General features: G+C 48.2%; 1 protein-coding gene across 1 annotated transcript in view; it reads left to right on the forward strand.

The window, feature by feature from the left end:
• The window catches only part of il17rd (interleukin 17 receptor D), a 54204-nt gene that overhangs the window by 19757 nt on the left and 18045 nt on the right, over positions 1–16402 (forward strand). The window contains exons 3-6 of the mRNA XM_078414606.1: positions 2027–2152; positions 7735–7859; positions 9751–9865; positions 12731–12885. Of these exons, the coding sequence (XP_078270732.1) occupies positions 2027–2152; positions 7735–7859; positions 9751–9865; positions 12731–12885 (521 nt within the window). The remainder of the gene's footprint in view (positions 1–2026; positions 2153–7734; positions 7860–9750; positions 9866–12730; positions 12886–16402) is intronic.

A 16402-nucleotide genomic window follows, 5' to 3' on the forward strand; every position in this document is an offset into this window, starting at 1 on the left:
TCCCTCTGTTTCCGATTGCACTCTGCAGGAATCAGGAAAATCCACTCCCAGCTTAACTAAAGCCACACTCTGTGGAGTTACCCTTAAGCTCCCTCCCATTTGATGTTCCTTAGCTTGCAGTAAGTCCACTTACTCCCAAAGCTAGCAGTGGACCCAGCGCTCACTTGGGTCGCCAACCGTCCCGTGACATCCCGGGATATTTTGGGCTAAATTAGTTTGTCCCGTACGGGACCGCCATTGCCCCGTATTAGTAGGGTTGCCAACTTTCTCGCTCCCATATAAGGGACAAAGGGTGACGTCATCGCCCCGCGCCCCACGTGACCTCACCCAGCCAGCGGCCACGTGCTCCCGCTCCACCAATGGCTGCTGCCATTGGTGGAGCGGGAGCGCGTGGCCGCTGGCTGGGCGAGGTCACGTGGGGCGCGGGACGGTGACGTCACCTTGTCCCACCTTTGGGAGCGAGGAAGTTGGCGACCCTCCTACCCAGCACTGACTCCCCATCCCAGCCCAGATTGATAGACACATTCCACAGGGCGGAATTATAACTTTTAGTGACACGATGCAAAGTTGATATTGGTTTGTCGGAAGCAGGAGTTGGTGATTTTCTTGTGGCTGGGGACGAGCCTATATCTGTTTGAAGGGCGCTGCATTTAACTGTGTTCACCCACTCAGAAGCAGAGTTAAGGCATGTGTTCTCAAGGTACCTGCTGTTTCACATCTTGAGAAAGCAAACGAGATTATCAATAGACAATAGACAATAGGTGCAGGAGGAGGCCATTCGGCCCTTCGAGCCAGCACCGCCATTCAATGTGATCATGGCTGATCATTCTCAATCAGTACCCCGTTCCTGCCTTCTCCCCATACCCACTGACTCCGCTATCCTTAAGAGCTCTATCCAGCTCTCTCTTGAATGCATTCAGAGAATTGGCCTCCACTGCCTTCTGAGGCAGAGAATTCCACAGATTCACAACTCTGACTGAAAAAGTTTTTCCTCATCTCCGTTCTAAATGGCCTACCCCTTATTCTTAAACTGTGGCCCCTTGTTCTGGACTCCCCCAACATTGGGAACATGCTTCCTGCCTCTAACGTGTCCAACCCCTTAATAATCTTATACGTTTCGATAAGATCCCCTCTCATCCTTCTAAATTCCAGTGCATACAAGCCCAGACGAGATGCCTTTGATGGTGGGGAGGTCGGTGCCTGTGATGGACCGGGCAGTTGCCAACCACTTTGCTGTATATTTTAACAGAACATGTGCATCGATGTAAGTGGTTGCGAGATCTTCTTCTTACCACGTCCACATCGCAAGATTAGAAATTGCTCAGCCAGACCTTAACACACGTCTGGGCACCTGCACACTGTGGCGTCTTGTGTTTCTTGTGCTTGTGTGTGGTGGTGGAAACGGGTGAATGCTCTTTCCTTGGCCCCAAATTGTGAGATGACGATAACTAATTGTCACGGTGGCACAGCGGTAGAGTTGCTAACTTGCAGCGAATGCAGCGCCGGAGACCCGGGTTCCATCCCGACTACGGGTGCCGTCTGTACGGAGTTTGTACGTTCTCCCCGTGACCGCGTGGGTTTTCCCCGAGATCTTCAGTTTCCTCCCACACTCCAAAGGCGTGTGGGTTAATTGGCTTGATATAAATGTAAAAATTGTCCCTATTTGGGTGTAGGATAGTGTTAGTGTGCGGGGATCGCTGGTCGGCGCGGACCCGGTGGGCCGAAAGGGCCTGTTTCCACGCTGTATCTCTAAACTAATCTAAACGGATTCTGTTCACAAAATGCTGGAGTAACTCAGCAGGTCAGGCAGCATCTCAGGAGAGAAGGAATGGGTGACGTTTCGGGTCGAGACCCTTCTTCAGACTGAAGAAGGGTCTCGACCCGAAACGTCACCCATTCCTTCTCTCCTGAGATGCTGCCTGACCTGCTGAGTTACTCCTGCATTTTGTGAATAAATACCTTCGATTTGTACCAGCATCTGCAGTTATTTTCTTACACTAAACGGATTCTGTTGTATTTTCTCCAGACTGTTCATCACTTGGCGTCGTGAGAGGCGAGCACCCTATTGATCGGGTGGGTGGTTTCTGCTTCACCCAGTTTCTACAGGGAGATCAGCTGGCTGTGCGGTTTCAATGGACTGCCGGACCCTTGGGTAAGCAAAGAGGAAGATGCTTGAACTTTGTTACCTTCCATCACAGTGAGGAATGTGCAATCCGCTGTGGTGGATGGTCATGTTAAATTGTATTTCATGTGGCTGTGTGTCTTGTTGCTTTTTACTTAGTGTGGCTGTCTGGTAACTCAAATTTCACTGTACCTTAATTGGTACATGTGACAATAAATTGATCTTGAAATCTTGCTCCTCATGTAGGTGACGCACAGGAAATGTTTCAAATAGCCAGGGTGTGAAATGAGCCATTTGAGATTTTCACAACCACTAATCCCCAAAACATCATAAGAAACATAGGTCACACCTGTAGGTTTAAAGTGAGTGGGGATAGGAGATGGAACTGTGGGATGGCACGGTGGCGCAGCGGTAGAGATACGTCCTCGCAGCGCCAGAGACCCGGGTTCCATCCTGACTACCGGTGCTGTCTGTACGGAGTTTGCACTTTCTCCCCATGACCTGTGTTGGTTTCCTCCCACACTCCAAAGTCGTACGGCTTTGTAGGTTAATTGGCTGGGTATAATTGTAAATTGTCTCCAGTGTGTGTAGGATAGTGTTAGTGTACAGGGGTGATCGCTGGTCTGCACGGACTCAGTGGGCTGAAGGGCCTGTTTCCGTGCTGTATTTCTAAACTAAACTAAACTAAACTAAAGCTAAGACAGTCAAGTTGTCTGTGCCAAGGCCATCTGAAGAAAGGTCTCGACCCAAAACGTCACCTATCCATGTTCTCCACAGATGCTGCCTGACCCGCTGAGTTACTCCAGCACTCTGTGAAACGTCACCTATCCATGTTCTCCACAGATGCTGCCTGACCCGCTGAGTTACTCCAGCATTTTGTCCCCTCTTGTCTACCTACACGTAATCCAGACCCTTCCATTCCCTGCGTATCTATGTGCCTATCCAAAAGTCTCTTAAAAGCCACTATCGTATTTCAATGCTGCTTTTATTGCCACATGTGTAAACATGCAGTGAAATTCTTTTTCCAACTGTCCAGTAGGGTCAGGTAGACACAAAATGCTGGAGTAACTCAGCGGGTCAGGCAGCATCTCTGGAGAGAAGGAATGGGTGACGTTTTGGGTCGAGACCCTTCTTCAGACTGAGAGTCGGGGGGGGGGGGGGGGGGGGGGGAAGGAGAGATACGCAGAGATAAGGAAGGGTAAGGTGTGAAAACAGGACATAAAAAGGAGATGGTCAAGGAAAACGTGGAATAGCTGAGAGAAGGTAACAATAAACTTTGATCAGGAAGCATTAGGACAGGCGATGAAAGGTTTGCTGACACGTCTTGAGGAGGTTCCTGATGATGGAAGCCACGAAGGACTTTGGGTGTTTTTGAACCAGTATTGGGGTTATTAATTGATTTTGTGGTTTATTTTTCTATTATCACTGAGCACTGCGTCTACAGGCCTGCTGTGCTGCTGCAAGAATGAATTTCATTGTTCTTGTGTTGGTATTTATGACAAGTAAATGCTCTTGGCCCTTGACCCTTGCCACCTTGACCCTTGCCCCTTGACCCCTGCCTAGGGTTGCCAACTTTCTCACTCCCAAATACGGGACGAGGTGACGTCACCGCCCCGCTCCCCACGTGACCTCACCCAGCCAGTGGCCACATGCTCCCGCTCCACCAATGGCGGCCGCCCGGGCCGGGAGGCAGGTTGCTACGTAACCTCCATTAGGCAGCGCCCGGGCCTACAGTGTCCGGGCCTACAGCAGCACCCAGGCTACAGTGTCCGGGCCTACAGTGTCCGGGCCTACAGTGTCCGGGCCTACAGCGCCGTCCAGGCTGAATACGGGACAAGGGTGGTCCCGTACAGGGCAAACCAATTTAACCCCAAATATGGGATATCCCGGCTAATACGGGACAGTTGGCAACCCTACACCTGCCCCTTTGACCCTTGCCCCACGACCCCTGCCACCTTGACCCCTGCCACCTTGACCCCTGCCTCTTTAACCCTTGCCCCATGACCCCTGCCCATTTGACCCTTTGACCCCTGCCCCTTTGACCCCTGCCCCTTGCCCCTTGCCTTGAAGAATGGGAGGAACAGATTGGAGAATTCCTTGTTTTTGTTTCATTGTTTTTCTTGAAATCTCCAAATCGGGGTTAAGTGGATAAAGGATTACTGAGCAGCGTTACAAAATGTATTTAAATCGCAGCTAGCATCAAAAGAAGAGTGTAATCAACTTTAAATATAGTGTGTGCATAGCAAAATATCAGTCTTTAATCAACAATAATCACAGCATTCGTTAAATCAATCCATCCTCTCAGTCAGATCCCACAGCTTGATCTTTATTGTGATTGGGCTGAAGTTTAATTGAAGGTAATGTTGGGACTGCGGTCTTGTGTTTTTAAAGCACTTTCTATTTACGATGTAAAATGAAAGAATGTGGAATGGGTCTACTGCGTTTCTTTTGATATTGGTAATGTGATGGTTCAGGGAATGAGAGCAAAGCTGCAGGTAATAAATGAGACGGTGTTGAGGCATGCAGTGTACGTTCACCTGACAGCCTGGCACGTAGGAATGTAGGGGGGGACGGGGTTAATCACTCGCTCTCCAACCCCCTCCTTCTCACCTTCATCTCACCCAAAGATACTAGAGGAACAAGATGGACCACTCCATTGAAATCGCCTACACTGAAGTGTGTTACGCAAAGGAGCTTAACGTCCGCCATTTTAGTTCGCTCTGCCTCTCGCAGTGTAATCAGTGTTGTGGGGGAACAGTACGTGTGATGACACCATTAAAATGCAGAATATATCTCATCTATCAATTCACAGATTTTTGTTATTTTTCTTTAAAAGTGTTTCTGCAAGTTTCTGCCTACTAAAATGGCCGCCGTGACATACTACGGTGTTTAGGGTCGAGTGGTCTATCTTGCTCCTCTAGTGTCTTTGATCTCACCCCATCACACATGAAGTTTGATGTTGTGTATCATGCAAGACTGGTAGGTCTGGCAACCTGTGCCCGGCCCGCCAGGTGTGCCCGGCCCGCCAGGTGTGCTGGATCTCCCGCTCGCCAAACGCTTTAACCCCCCTCCTCATTCCCACACTCAACTATTTTTTTATATTGTCAAAAAATGTATTCAATTATTAAAAATAATATTTACAATACAATAAAACAAAACAGGACCCACCACCATAATACAAGACAAACGATTGAACTAAGTAAACTACTGTACAACTATCTTACACTCCTTGTCAAGGATGCATTCCAACCCCCAGCGGTCCCGGAAATCCCCCAGGGTGCCCATGGACAGCGCGTGGTCCCGCTCTAACACCAGCCGGGCGCGGACGTAACCCCGGAAAAGGGGCAGGCAGCCGGCTCTGGCAGAGCCCTCTTCCGCCTGGCGCCGTGACTCGCGGATGGCTAGCTTAGCCAGGCCCAACGCTGACCTCTCTGTCCTGGGCCTCCTCCACTGCCAGAGTGAGGCCGCACGCAAACTGGACGAATCCCACTTGTGCAGCTCACAACCCAACGGTGTGAACATTGAGTGTAGAAAAGAACTGCAGATGCTGGTTTACACCGAAGTTAGACACAAAATTCTGGAGTAACTCAACGGGTCAGGCAGCATCTCTGAAGAACATGGATAGGTGACGTTTCACAGAGTGCTGGAGTAACTCAGCGGGTCAGGCAGCATCTGTGGAGAACATGGATAGGTGACGTTTCACAGAGTGCTGGAGTAACTCAGCGGGTCAGGCAGCATCTCTGGAGAGAAGGAATGGGTGACGTTTCAGGTCTAGACCTTTCTTCAGACTGAGTTAGTGAGTCTGAAGAAGGGTCTCGACCCAAAACATCACCCATTCCTTCTCTCCAGAGATGCTGCCTGACCCGCTGAGTTACTCCAGTATTTTGTGTCTATCTTCGGTATGAACATTGAATTCTCCAATTTTAGGTAATTATAATATACTCCCCCCTCCCCCCCCCCCCCCCCCACCCTGTGTCCCACCTGCACTACATACTTTCCACTATTATAGTCTGATTACCAAGTATACTGATTATTAATTTTTTAGTTTAGAGATACAGCGCGGAAACAGGCCCTTCGGCCCACCGAGTCCACGCCGACCAGCGATCCCCACACACTAACACATATCCTACACACACTAGCGACAGTTTTTACATTTATACCAAGTCAATTAACCTACAACCCTGTACGTCTGTGGAGTGTGGGAGAAAACCCGGTCACGAGGAGAAGGTACAAACTCCGTACAGACAGCAGCCGTAGTCAGGATCGAACCCGGGTCTCTGGCGCTGTGAGGCAGCAACTCTACCTGCTGAGCCACCGTGCCGCTTAATTTTAATTATGTAAAAATTCTCGCTGTAGAATGGGCAAGATATAGGTAGCAAACGGAAAGAGTGACATCCAGTTGTCGTGTTGGGGTACTTTGAGAGAGCAGTTTGTCTTTGTGAGGGTGACGTCACCACCCCACGCCCCACGTAGCCTCACCCAGCCAGCGGCCACGTGCTCCTGCTCCACCAATGGCGGCCGCCATTGGTGGAGCGGGAGTACGTGGCCGCTGGCTGGGTGAGGTCACGTGGGGCACGGGGCGGCGACGTCACCTTTTGTCCCTTATTTGGGAGCGAGGAAGTTGGCAACCCTACTAATACGGGACAAGGGCGGTCCCGTACGGGACAAACCAATTTAGCCCAAAATATGGGATGTCCCGGCTAATACGGGACAGTTGGCAACCCCTAGTGGGAATTCGATGCTACAAGGATGGAGCTAACCACAGCAGAGGGAGCAAAGACGCCAGCACGCACGCACACAACAAAGGCAGCTTGTGGTAACAAGCCCATCCGAGAGTTGGCAGAGGCACAATCAGCTTTTACATATGTACTTTCTGAACAGACCCCCTGCTGGAATCAATGATCACAACAAGAAAAGAAAACTCTTGTTCTCAGGGCAACACGGTAGAGTTGCTGCCTTACAGTGCTTACAGCGCCAGAGACCCGGGTTCCATCTCGACTACGGGTGCGTCTGTACGGTGTTTGTACGTTCTCCCTGTGACCTGCATGTGTTTTCTCCGAGATCTTTAGTTTCTTCCCACACTCCAAAGACGTGCAGGTTTGTAGGTTAATTGGCTTGGTGTGATTGTAAATTGCCCCTGGTGTGTGTAGGATAGTGTTAGTGTGCGGGGATCGCTGGTCGGCGCGGACCCGGTGGGCCGAAGGGCCTGTTTCCGCACTGTATCTCTAAACTAAAACTAAACAGAATACTATATGAAATAAATTGTTTGGGGTATTACGTTCAGTTTTGGTCGTGAAGCTGGGAATAGTGCAGAGAAGATTGTCAAGGATGTTGCTAGGACTCGTGGGTCTGAGTTACAGGGAGAGCTTGGGCAGGATTGGACTTTATTCTGGTGAATTGAGTGGTTTATTGTTAACCTTTGTATGTGGTATGTACAGTAGTTCCTATGTAAATATGACAAAGGCGACCCATTCCTTCTCTCCAGAGATGTTGCCTGCCCCAGTTGAGTTACTCCAGCATTTTGTGTCTATCTTTGGTGTAAGCCAGCATCTGCTGCTCTTTCCCACACATTTTTATACATTGTCCTGTGTTCTCTTTTTTTTTTGACCCAGGTATTGAATACATCAGAGGCTTCAAAATAATTCTTCAAGAAGCTAAATCGATTGGGGCTGAGAAAACATGTCAGGTATTGGTTTTAGAAGAAAAAAATCAACTCAAATACATCAATAAAAGTCTGGTAAGTGTGCTTGCCTTCATCTGAAGCAAATGCTTTCCAGTTTGTGGGTCAAATATTTACCTGTAGCTTTAGATATTAGTTTAGTTTAGTTTAGTTTAGAGATACAGCACGGAAACACGAGGCCACGCTGTCTAGCGATCCCCACACACCAACGCTATCCTACACACATGGGGCCATGGTTTATAATTTTACCAAGCCAATTAACCTACAAACATGTACGTCTTTGGAGTGCGGGAGGAAACCAAAGATCCCGGGGAAAACCCACGCAGGTCACAGGGAGAACGTACAAACTCCGTACAGACAGCACCCGTAGTCAGGATGGAACCCGGGTGTCCGGCGCTACATTCGCTGTAAGGCGGCAACTCTACCGCTGTGCCACCATGTTTAGCAAATGCACTGAACTCATCTGATTAGGGTTTGATGGTTCCCAATTTTGGACCACCTTAAAAATTAGGTTAATATTTCCAATTTCTATTTGGATCGGTTGTGTTTGCTATAAAAATCTTCTGCTTTCTCACAGGCAAAATCTGAGAGGTTTATTACAGCTTTCTGAACCCTTGAATGGATAAAGCTGTAGATTAGCCCGTGATATTTGTTAGGTTGTTGTGAGCAGCTGTGGGTGCGACAACATAGGACCGTAAAACTCTTGAATCTCTTGATCTGAGCAGGTTTCCAATTTGCACTGTTAGTTTAACCCATGCAACAGTAGGCATCTGCACTCCTCATCTTTACTGTAGAACGATAGTGTGGAAGGCCTGGATAGAGTGGATGTGGAGAGGATGTTTCCACCAGTGGGAGAGTCCAGGACCAGAGTAGGATTGTCTCCTCCTACATCCCAAAGATGTGCAGGTTTGTAGGTTATTTGGCTTCTGTAAACTGCCCCTTCAGTCTGAAGAAGGGTCTCGACCCGAAACGTCTCCCCAGAGATGCTGCCTGACCCGCTGAGTTACTCCAGCATTTTGTGCCCACCTTCGTTTAGACCAGCATCTGCAGTTTTTTTTCCTTGTGTGTGTAGGATGGAACTAAGGCAGGGGTGATTGTTGGTCAGCATGGCTCCAGTGGGCCGAAGGGCCTTTTATCCACGCTGCATCTCGAAACGAAACTAAACGTGTGAGATTGTCCACTTTGATGGGCGAAGAAAATGAGAATATGGTTGAACAGCGGCTCATCAGTGTTGTTATGCTGACCTCATCTACTGTACCCGCTGTTACAGATGTGCTGTACATCGGCGAGACCACGCGCAGGCTCGGCGATCGTTTTGCTGAACACCTCCGCTCAGTCTGCCTTAACCTACCTGATCTCCCGGTGGCTCAGCACTTCAACTCCCCCTCCCATTCCCACACTGACCTTTCTGTCCTGGGCCTCCTCCATTGTCAGAGTGAGGCCCAGCGCAAATTGGAGGAACAGCACCTCATATTTTGCTTGGGTAGCTTCCACCCCAGTGGTATGAACATTGAACTTCAAGTAGCCCTTGCTTTCCCTCTATCTCAATCCCCTCCCCTTCCCAGTTCTCCCACTAGTCTTCCTGTCTCCGACTACATTCTATCTTTGTCCCCTCCCCTGACATCAGTCTGAAGAAGGGTCTCGACCCAAAACGTCACCCATTCCTTCTCCAGAGATGCTGCCTGACCCGCTGAGTTACTCCAGCACTCTGTGAAACGTCACCTATCCATGTTCTCCAGAAGAGCACGTGACCTACCGAGTTACTCCAGCACTCTGTATCCACCTTGTTATGCCGACAGGTCCAGTGGCCACACAGTTGGAACTGCACGTTTGCGCACAGCTGTGGCGTGCAGATGGTGACGTGAGGATGTGGAGAGATTGAACGAGGAAAACACATTTTTCCCTTTTCTTTGTTGTGAACTTCGAGTAAACCAGGTTCTCTCTCCAGGTTCTGAAGTCGCATCCGTTCCGAAGTTTGAAGTTTAAAACGCAATACAACGTGACCATTCTGCCGTTTCCCAATCTCCTGGATGGAAATAACACGTTTCAGTTTGAGGTTGAATGTAAGTACTGGGCTTGACGCCACTGCGTTGACTTGCGAAGAGAATATCATTGAGTACAGAGCCTGGAACCAAGCCACTGGTTACGATTAACTAGGGTTGCCAACTTCCTCACTCCCAAATAAGGGACAAAGGGTGACGTCACCGCCCCGCGCCCCACGTGACCTCACCCAGCCAGCGGCCACGTGCTCCTGCTCCACCAATGGCGTAGGTTTAGTTTAGAGATACAGCCCAGCGATCCCCGCACATTAACACTACCCTGTGCACACCACTAGGGACACATTAACACTACCCTGTACACACCACTAGGGACACATTAACACTACCCTGTACACACCACTAGGGACACATTAACACTACCCTGTACACACCACTAGGGACAATATTTACACTTACACCAAGCCAATTGACCTGCAAACCTGTACGTCCGAAGATCTCGGAGAAAACCCATGCAGGTCACGGGGAGAACGTACAAACTCCGTGCAGACAGCACCCGTAGTGGGGATCGAACCTGGGTCTCTGGTGCTGTGAGGCAGCAGCTCTACCACTGCACCACCATGCCGCCCAACTGTTCTATGTCGAAGAGAATTTCACACGTTGCCATTTGTGGCTTTCCTTTTGCATTTGATGACAAAGGTTGGTGACATGCCTCTCAGGGGCGGTCTCGACTAGACTGAGTAATATTGGACTGAGTAATATTGGACTGAGTAATATTGGACTGAGTAATATTGGACTGAGTAATATTGGACTGAGTAATATTGGACTGGGTAATATTGGACTGGGTAATATTGGACTGAGTAATATTGGACTGAGTAATATTGGACTGAGCAATATTGGGCTGAGCAATTTTGGACTGAGCAATATTGGGCTGAGCAATATTGTGCTGAGTAATATTGGGCTGAGTAATATTGGGCTGAGTAATATTGGGCTGAGTAATATTGGACTGAGCAATATTGGACTGAGTAATATTGGTCCAGGCTTCTGGCGCTCAATTCATAAGTTTTAGGAGCAGAATTAGGCCATTCGGCCCATCGAGTCTACTCCACCGTTTAATCATGGCTGATCTATCTCTTCCTCCTAACCCCTCTAAACCTTCCCCATCCATGTACCTGTCCAAGCGTCTTATAAAGGAATCAATATTTACACCTCAGCGCTATGAATATTGACTTCTCGAACTTCTAGTAACCCTTGCTTTCCCTCTCTCTCCATCCCTCCGCCCTTCCCAGTTCTCCGACCAGTCTGACTGTCCTGGACAATAGACAATAGGTGCAGGAGTAGGCCTGATAAAATTTTATCTGTTTGCTTCGAAGTTCCCTCTGAGCTAACAATGAACTATTCTACATTTTCCTTGATCTCATCTCTTTTGATGTCTTGTTTTCACAACTTACCCTTCCTTATCTCTGCGTTTCCCTCTCCCCTGACTCTCAGCCTGAAGAAGGGTCTCGACCCGAAACGTCGGCCATTCCTTCTCTCCAGAGATGCCGCCTGTCCCGCTGAGTTACTCCGGCATTTTGTTACTGCCTTCGGTGTAAACCAGCATCTGCAGTTCCTTCCCACACATGTGCCTTTTAAATGCTGTCATAGCCCATGCCTCAACTACCTCCTCCGGCAGCTCGTTCCATACACCCACCACCCACTGAGTGGAAAAGTTGCCCCTCAGGTTCCTATTAAATCTCGCCATTCTTTTCATTAAAACAAAGATGTTTGAATGAAAGCTATCTGTGGCTTGACTTTAACCATTTCAGGGTGAGGCGATTGACTTTCTAATCTAATGCTCTCTTGCTGTGTTTTAAAATGTGCTTTGCATTAGTCCATCAATTAAAGAGACGTTAGTTGGTTGCAAGAAAGAGCAACACTCTATAAAAACAGGAGTATCTGCAAGATTTGAAAAGCATTTCCTTCTGTTCAAACACAACTTGTAAAAATGTATTAAAATAAGAAACCGTTTGTGGTTGTTTAGTTTAATTTAGAGATGCAACTCGGAAACAGACCCTTCGGCCCACCGAGTCCACGCCGACCAGCGATCCCCGCACACTAACACTATCCTACACCCACTAGGGCCAATTTTACATTTTATACCAAGCCAATTAACCTACAAACCTGCACGTCTTTCGGAGTGTGGGAGGAAACCGAAGATCTCGGGGAAAATACCACGCAGGTCACGGGGAGAACGTGCAAACTCCGTACAGGCAGCACCCGTGGTCAGAATCGATGTGAGGCCGTGGCTCTACGCTGCACCACCTGGCACAGTTTATTGTCACATGTACCGAGGTACAGTGAAAAGCTTTTGTTGCATGCTATCCAGACAGCACATCGACAAATGATGATTACAATCGAGCCACACAGTGTATTGCATTTACAGTACAGGGGAATAACATTTAGTGCAAGGCAAAGCCAGCAAAGTCCGATCAAGGAAAGTCTGACCAAAGAGGTAGATAGTGGTTCAGTCTGAGTCTGAGGGTAAAACATGCCCCTCGGCCCACCAAGTCCGCACCGACCAGCGATCCCCGCACATTAACGCTATCCTACATTAGGGCCAATTTACACATACACCAAGCCAATGAACCTACAAACCCATACGTCTTTGGAGTGTGGGAGGAAACCGAAGATCTCGGAGAAAACCCACGCAGGTCACGGGGAGAACGTGCAAACTCCTTACGGACAGCGCCCGTAGTCGGGATGGAACCCGGGTCTCTGGCGCTGTGAGGCAGCAGCTCTACCCGCTGTGCCACTGTGGCCAGAAACTGATTTCAAATCCAGGCAGAGGGGAAAGCGTGGTTAAACTTTTTTCTTTCATGGAATTTAAAATAGAGCTAACGAGAGTACATAACAGGTTAGTAATCCTGGCTCTTGGTGTTTTTACCACAGGCTGGTCTCCAAAGAACCTCGACGTCAATCAGCCGTACCTGTCCTCACCCGGCAACGTGACCTTCGACCTGGCCCCTTCTATTTTTGGGTTCAAAGCCTATCATATACGCTGCAAGATGAACAGCGGCCTCCAGAAGGAGAAGAATATCTTCGTGGTAAACACCCCTCATATCTGAAGCAAAGTAGTGGGACTTTATAATGCCAAACTGATTGTCAACGTCACGGAACACAAGAGTCTGAAGAAGCATCTCATCCTGAAACGTCACCTATCCATGTTCTCCACAGATGCTGCCTGACCCGCTGAGTTACTCCAGCACTCTGTGAAACGTCACTTATCCATGTTCTCCACAGATGCTGCCTGACCCACTGAGTTACTCCAGCACTTTGTGTCATTTTTTAATAGAACAGTACAAGATGGGAACAGGCCCTTCGGCCCACAATGTCTGTGCTGAACATGATGCCAAGACCAACTCTTATCTGCCTGCACGTGATCCACATCCCTCCATTCCCTGCATATTTACGCACCGATCTAAAAGTCTCTTAATCACCACTATCGTATCTGCCTCCACCACCAGCCCTGGCAGCGCGTTCCAGGCCCCCACCACCCTCTGTGTAACAAACACGTCCAACACATTGGGCCCAGACTTCTACTGTTCATGACAGATACAGAATGTGACTTCCCAAAGTGCCAGTAGTGCCTCATTTGTCTCAGTGAAAGTCACTTTGCATTTATTACACATGCAGGGGTACCATCATGGCTGCCGTTATTCACCGGCCAAAGTACGATCGGCCCACACGCTCGATGTGCTGAAGCAGTTCCCTTGAACTGACGTCCCTCTCCCTCTCCCTCTCCCTCTCCCTCTCCCTCTCCCCTCTCCCCTCTCCCCTCTCCCCTCTCCCCTCTCCCCTCTCCCTCTCCCCCTTCCCTCATGGATCTGCCCTGTCCATGTACCCATCTAAATGTCATTTAAATGTTGTGATAGCACCTCCAGCAGCTCGTTCCATACACCCACCACCATTTGTAGAAAGAAAGTTGCCCTTCCAGTTCCTATTAAATATTTTCCCCCTCACCTTAAACCTATGTCCCCTGGGTAGCAGGGATTTAGATTTCTGGACCACTGGGATCTCTTCTGGGCTAGGGGTGACTTGTACAAAAGGGACGGGTTGCATCTTAACAGCAGGGGGACAAACATTCTGGCAGGCAGGTTTGCTAGTGTGACACCTGTGGCTTTAAACTAAGTAGTGGGGGGGAGGGGTTAACAAATTGTGAATATGAAGATGAGGTAAAAGGGAATACAGGAGATATTGCAAAAGACTCTCGGAAGAATGGGAACAGAAGTTCTAGAGCGGAAAAGAAATTAAGGGCAGGGCCAATTGTGAACGATGTGAGAGGGGAGGTAAATACAGAAGTTAAAGTGTTGTACTTAAATGCGCGTAGTATAAAAAATAAAGTGGATGAGCTTGAGGCTCAGTTAGTCATGGGCAAGTATGATGTTGTAGGGATCACTGAGACATGGCTACAAGAGGACCAGGGCTGGGAACTGAATATTCAGGGGTACACAACGTATAGAAAAGACAGACAGGTGGGCAGAGGGGGTGGGGTTGCTCTGATGGTAAGGAATGATATTCATTCCCTTGCAAGGGGTGACATAGAATCAGGAGATGTTGAATCAGTATGGATAGAAATGAGAAATTGTAAGGGTAAAAAGACCCTAATGGGAGTTATCTATAGGCCCCCAAACAGTAGCCTCGACATAGGGTGCAAGTTGAATCAGGAGATAAAATTGGCGTGTCAAAAATGTAATGCTACGGTGGTTATGGGAGATTTCAACATGCAGGTAGACTGGGAAAATCAGGTTGGAAATGGACCCCAGGAAAGAGAGTTTGTAGAGTGCCTTCGAGATGGATTCTTAGAACAGCTTGTACTGGAGCCTACCAGGGAGAAGGCAATTCTGGATTTAGTGTTGTGTAATGATCCTGATCTGATAAGGGGACTAGAGGTAAAAGAGCCATTAGGAGGCAGTGATCACAACATGATAAGTTTTACTCTGCAAATGGAAAGGCAGAAGGGAAAATCGGAAGTGTCGGTATTACAGTATAGCAAAGGGGATTACAGAGGCATGAGGCGGGAGCTGGCCAAAATTGATTGGAAGGAGGCCCTAGCAGGGAAGACGGTAGAACAGCAATGGCAGGTATTCCTGGGAATAATGCAGAGGTTGCAGGATCAATTTATTCCAAAGAGGTGGAAAGACTCTAAGGGGAGTAAGAGACACCTGTGGCTGACAAGGGAAGTCAGGGACAGCATAAAAATTAAGGAGAGGAAGTATAACATAGCGAAGAAGAGTGGGAAGACAGAGGATTGGGACTCTTTTAAAGAGCAACAAAAGTTAACTAAAAAGGCAATACGGGGAGAAAAGATGAGGTACGAGGGTAAACTAGCCAATAATATAAAGGAGGATAGCAAAAGTTTTTTTAGGTACGTGAAGAGGAAAAAAATAGTCAAGGCAAATGTGGGTCCCTTGAAGACAGAAGCAGGGGAATTTATTATGGGGAACAAAGAAATGGCAGACGAGTTAAACCGTTACTTTGGATCTGTCTTCACTGAGGAAGATACACACAATCTCCCAAATGTTCTAGGGGCCGGAGAACCTAGGGTGATGGAGGAACTGAAGGAAATCCACATTAGGCAGGAAATGGTTTTGGGTAGACTGATGGGACTGAAGGCTGATAAATCCCCAGGGCCTGATGGTCTGCATCCCAGAGTACTTAAGGAGGTGGCTCTAGAAATAGTGGAAGCATTGGAGATCATTTTTCAATGTTCTATAGATTCAGGATCAGTTCCTGTGGATTGGAGGATAGCAAATGTTATCCCACTTTTTAAGAAAGGAGGGAGAGAGAAAACGGGTAATTATAGACCAGTTAGTCTGACATCAGTGGTGGGGAAGATGCTGGAGTCAATTATAAAAGACGAAATTGCTGAGCATTTGGATAGCAGTAACGGGATCATTCCGAGTCAGCATGGATTTACGAAGGGGAAATCATGCTTGACAAATCTACTGGAATTTTTTGAGGATGTAACTAGGAAAATTGACAAGGGAGAGTCAGTGGATGTGGTGTACCTCGACTTTCAGAAAGCCTTCGACAAGGTCCCACATAGGAGATTAGTGGGCAAAATTAGGGCACATGGTATTGGGGGTAGGGTACTGACATGGATAGAAAATTGGTTGACAGACAGAAAGCAAAGAGTGGGGATAAATGGGTCCCTTTCGGAATGGCAGGCAGTGACCAGTGGGGTACCGCAAGGTTCGGTGCTGGGACCCCAGCTATTTACGATATACATTAATGACTTAGACGAAGGGATTAAAAGTACCATTAGCAAATTTGCAGATGATACTAAGTTGGGGGGTAGTGTGAATTGTGAGGAAGATGCAATAAGGCTGCAGGGTGACTTGGACAGGTTGTGTGAGTGGGCGGATACATGGCAGATGCAGTTTAATGTAGATAAGTGTGAGGTTATTCACTTTGGAAGTAAGAATAGAAAGGCAGATTATTATCTGAATGGTGTCAAGTTAGGAGGAGGGGGAGTTCAACGAGATCTGGGTGTCCTAGTGCATCAGTCAATGAAAGGAAGCATGCAGGTTCAGCAGGCAGTGAAGAAAGCCAATGGAATGT

This window comes from Rhinoraja longicauda, chromosome 17 (assembly GCF_053455715.1).
Source record: "Rhinoraja longicauda isolate Sanriku21f chromosome 17, sRhiLon1.1, whole genome shotgun sequence".
Lineage (NCBI taxonomy): Eukaryota > Metazoa > Chordata > Chondrichthyes > Rajiformes > Arhynchobatidae > Rhinoraja > Rhinoraja longicauda.